Below are 2,496 nucleotides of genomic sequence, written 5' to 3' on the forward strand. Positions count from 1 at the left end.
TGTATGTATGTATGTGTGTATATAGATATATATATATATATATATATATATATATATATATGTGTGTGTATCAATAGCTCTGGGCAGACCTTTGTTTTGTTACTGTCCACGCAGGAAGCCATTATGGAAGCAAAATAAAATAAAATAAATAAGGAAGCTGTTTTTCCTTTGCCAAGGCCAATATTGATGAGAAAACCATACTCTATCCATATGGGAATGTATGAGTGCTGAAGTTGTGGGGGACATTGCAATGGCATCATTCACAGATGTGCTGCAAAATCTTGAAAGAGAAGGCTTGAAAAGCAATACTAAAAAGTAGTTGAGGACATCTTCAACACTACAATCTTAGAATGTTTGGTGAATGGTCTATACTTATTTTTGAAACCCATGATGCGAATAAGTATTTACGTAAGTATATTTTGTCATCTTTCCATGCATTTTAATGGTAATTTAGAAGTAGAAATATATCTTTATGTTTAGAGGTATTTTCCTGTACTGTATTAATTATTAATAAAACAATAAATAATTATTTTCACAATAAATGAATGTCATAATCCATTTATCAAGACTTTTCCACACATTTTCCTTAATTTCAAATGCTGATGTTGAGAAACATTTTAGGGTAAGTCAAATTCCTCTGGCCTTCATCAGAATTTAGTTTAGTAAATATAAATATATGTGCTGGCTAAGACATGCTAGGTACAGCGTAAAATTTAAATTAAAGGGGGAAAAAAATTAATCAAGTATAAAAAGTAAACATTACAAAAAAAAACAACAACAACAAGTGTCACTTCCATTATAAACAGGAATAATGTACCTGCATGAGCATGGCTACAGTCATTGGACCGACTCCTCCAGGTACAGGTGTAATAAATGCAGCCTTATCTTTAGCAGAGTCATAGTGAACGTCTCCAACAATTCTCTTCCCACTTGGCCTGCTGCTGTCTGAGATAAATTTAAGTGACTGAATGACTATGTTTCTGGACCATGAATTTTACAGGTTCACCTGAGTTACTAGTGCACATTTCAGACAATCCTTCCTAGTCTGAATCTATATGACTTATTCATGTCTTTATTGAACACATTCCATAAAACATTCCATTAAAGGTTTCAAAATATGAAGAACATGCTGGGAAACCAAAGAATGTGCTGGACCTAGAGGATTTCTCTAAAGAACAGTGAACAGATTAACTGCTCAAGACAAACAAGGGACTGATGAATAACTTAATCATTAAACTCATCACAAAATGATAAAACAGTTGTGGATCATCCAGACAGGTAATGACAACACTGTGAATGTTTAATGAGATGTGTTCAATAAAGACATGACATGCCAAGGCAAGGCAAGTTTATTTACATAGCACATTTCATACACCGTGGTAATTTAAAGTGATTTACAGAAACGTCATTTAACAAGAAAATAGGGTAACACTTTAGTTTAGGGACCAATTCTCACTATTTACTAGTTGCTTAGTAGCATGCATATTACTGGAATATTGGCTGTTTATTAGTACTTATTATTACTTCGGTCACACTTTATTTTAAGGTTAAATTCTAGCTATTAATTAACCATTAACTACAACTTTTGCCTCAAACTCCTAATCACTGTTTAGTAAGGTAGTTATTACATTTAGGTATTGGGTAGGATGCAGAATGTGTGCTTTACAAGTACTAATAAATAGCCAATATACTAGTAATATGCATGCTAATAAGCAACTAGTTAATAGAGAGAATTGGTCCCTTTGTTAAAGAGTTAACATTACTACTGTTTTCCTGTCTCAGGAATGTAAACTGCTGGCAGTGGGAGTCTTGTTAGACAAAAATGTTCCTTTTTGTAGTAGTATTCCAGTCTTGACATTTCTAGTTTTAGCTTTGGTGCCAAGCTTTGTCGTTTAAGCACAATGCTGATTTGATGGAATTAAAATATTTAGATAAAATACAAAAGAAATTATGTAAAAGCGCGGGGCATTGAGTAAGAGTGTACGAACAGTAGCAAATCTTGAACAATCATAATTGATTGTGCAGCAAATCTTGAAAGACTATAATTGTTTTTGTCTCTTGTTAGCTTAAGCACAATGGGCCTCATTTATCAATCTAACGTAGAAACGAGCGCAGATCTGTGCGCACAAATCAACTTATGACAGAGTTCATGTGTGATTTATGAAACATTCGTATGCCGCCAAACTCATCGTACGAATGATCGTATGTTGATAAATGTGGCACCAGAAAACAATCGTCATTTGAATATCACGCCCCTAAAAACAACCTGGTTTAGAAGCCTCGCCCTAGAGTTTACGACACGGAGAAACGAAACCCGACCAAAAAGAGGAAGTAATCTCGCTAAAGAGAAATTGATCTTACTCCAAAAACACCCGTTAACCTTGTAATTGCAAACAATTAGGCTACATTAATATATGTAATTTATATGTATATTAAAATACTGGTAAATATAAACAGCCTATTTAGTTCCCCTCACTCTACAACAAATATTTTAAA

The 2,496-nt window shown here is 33.6% G+C and overlaps 1 protein-coding gene across 2 annotated transcripts in view; it reads right to left on the minus strand.

Annotated features, from left to right (window-relative positions):
- mthfd1b (methylenetetrahydrofolate dehydrogenase (NADP+ dependent) 1b) overlaps positions 1–2,496 on the minus strand; it is a 60,246-nt gene that overhangs the window by 16,660 nt on the left and 41,090 nt on the right. For both annotated transcript variants that reach the window (XM_016257343.1, XM_016257344.1), the window contains one exon: positions 818–945. In XM_016257343.1, coding sequence (XP_016112829.1) covers positions 818–945 — 128 coding nt within the window. The remainder of the gene's footprint in view (positions 1–817; positions 946–2,496) is intronic.

Source organism: Sinocyclocheilus grahami, unplaced genomic scaffold, assembly GCF_001515645.1.
Source record: "Sinocyclocheilus grahami isolate Dianchi unplaced genomic scaffold, SAMN03320097.WGS_v1.1 scaffold1545.1, whole genome shotgun sequence".
Classification (NCBI taxonomy): domain Eukaryota; kingdom Metazoa; phylum Chordata; class Actinopteri; order Cypriniformes; family Cyprinidae; genus Sinocyclocheilus; species Sinocyclocheilus grahami.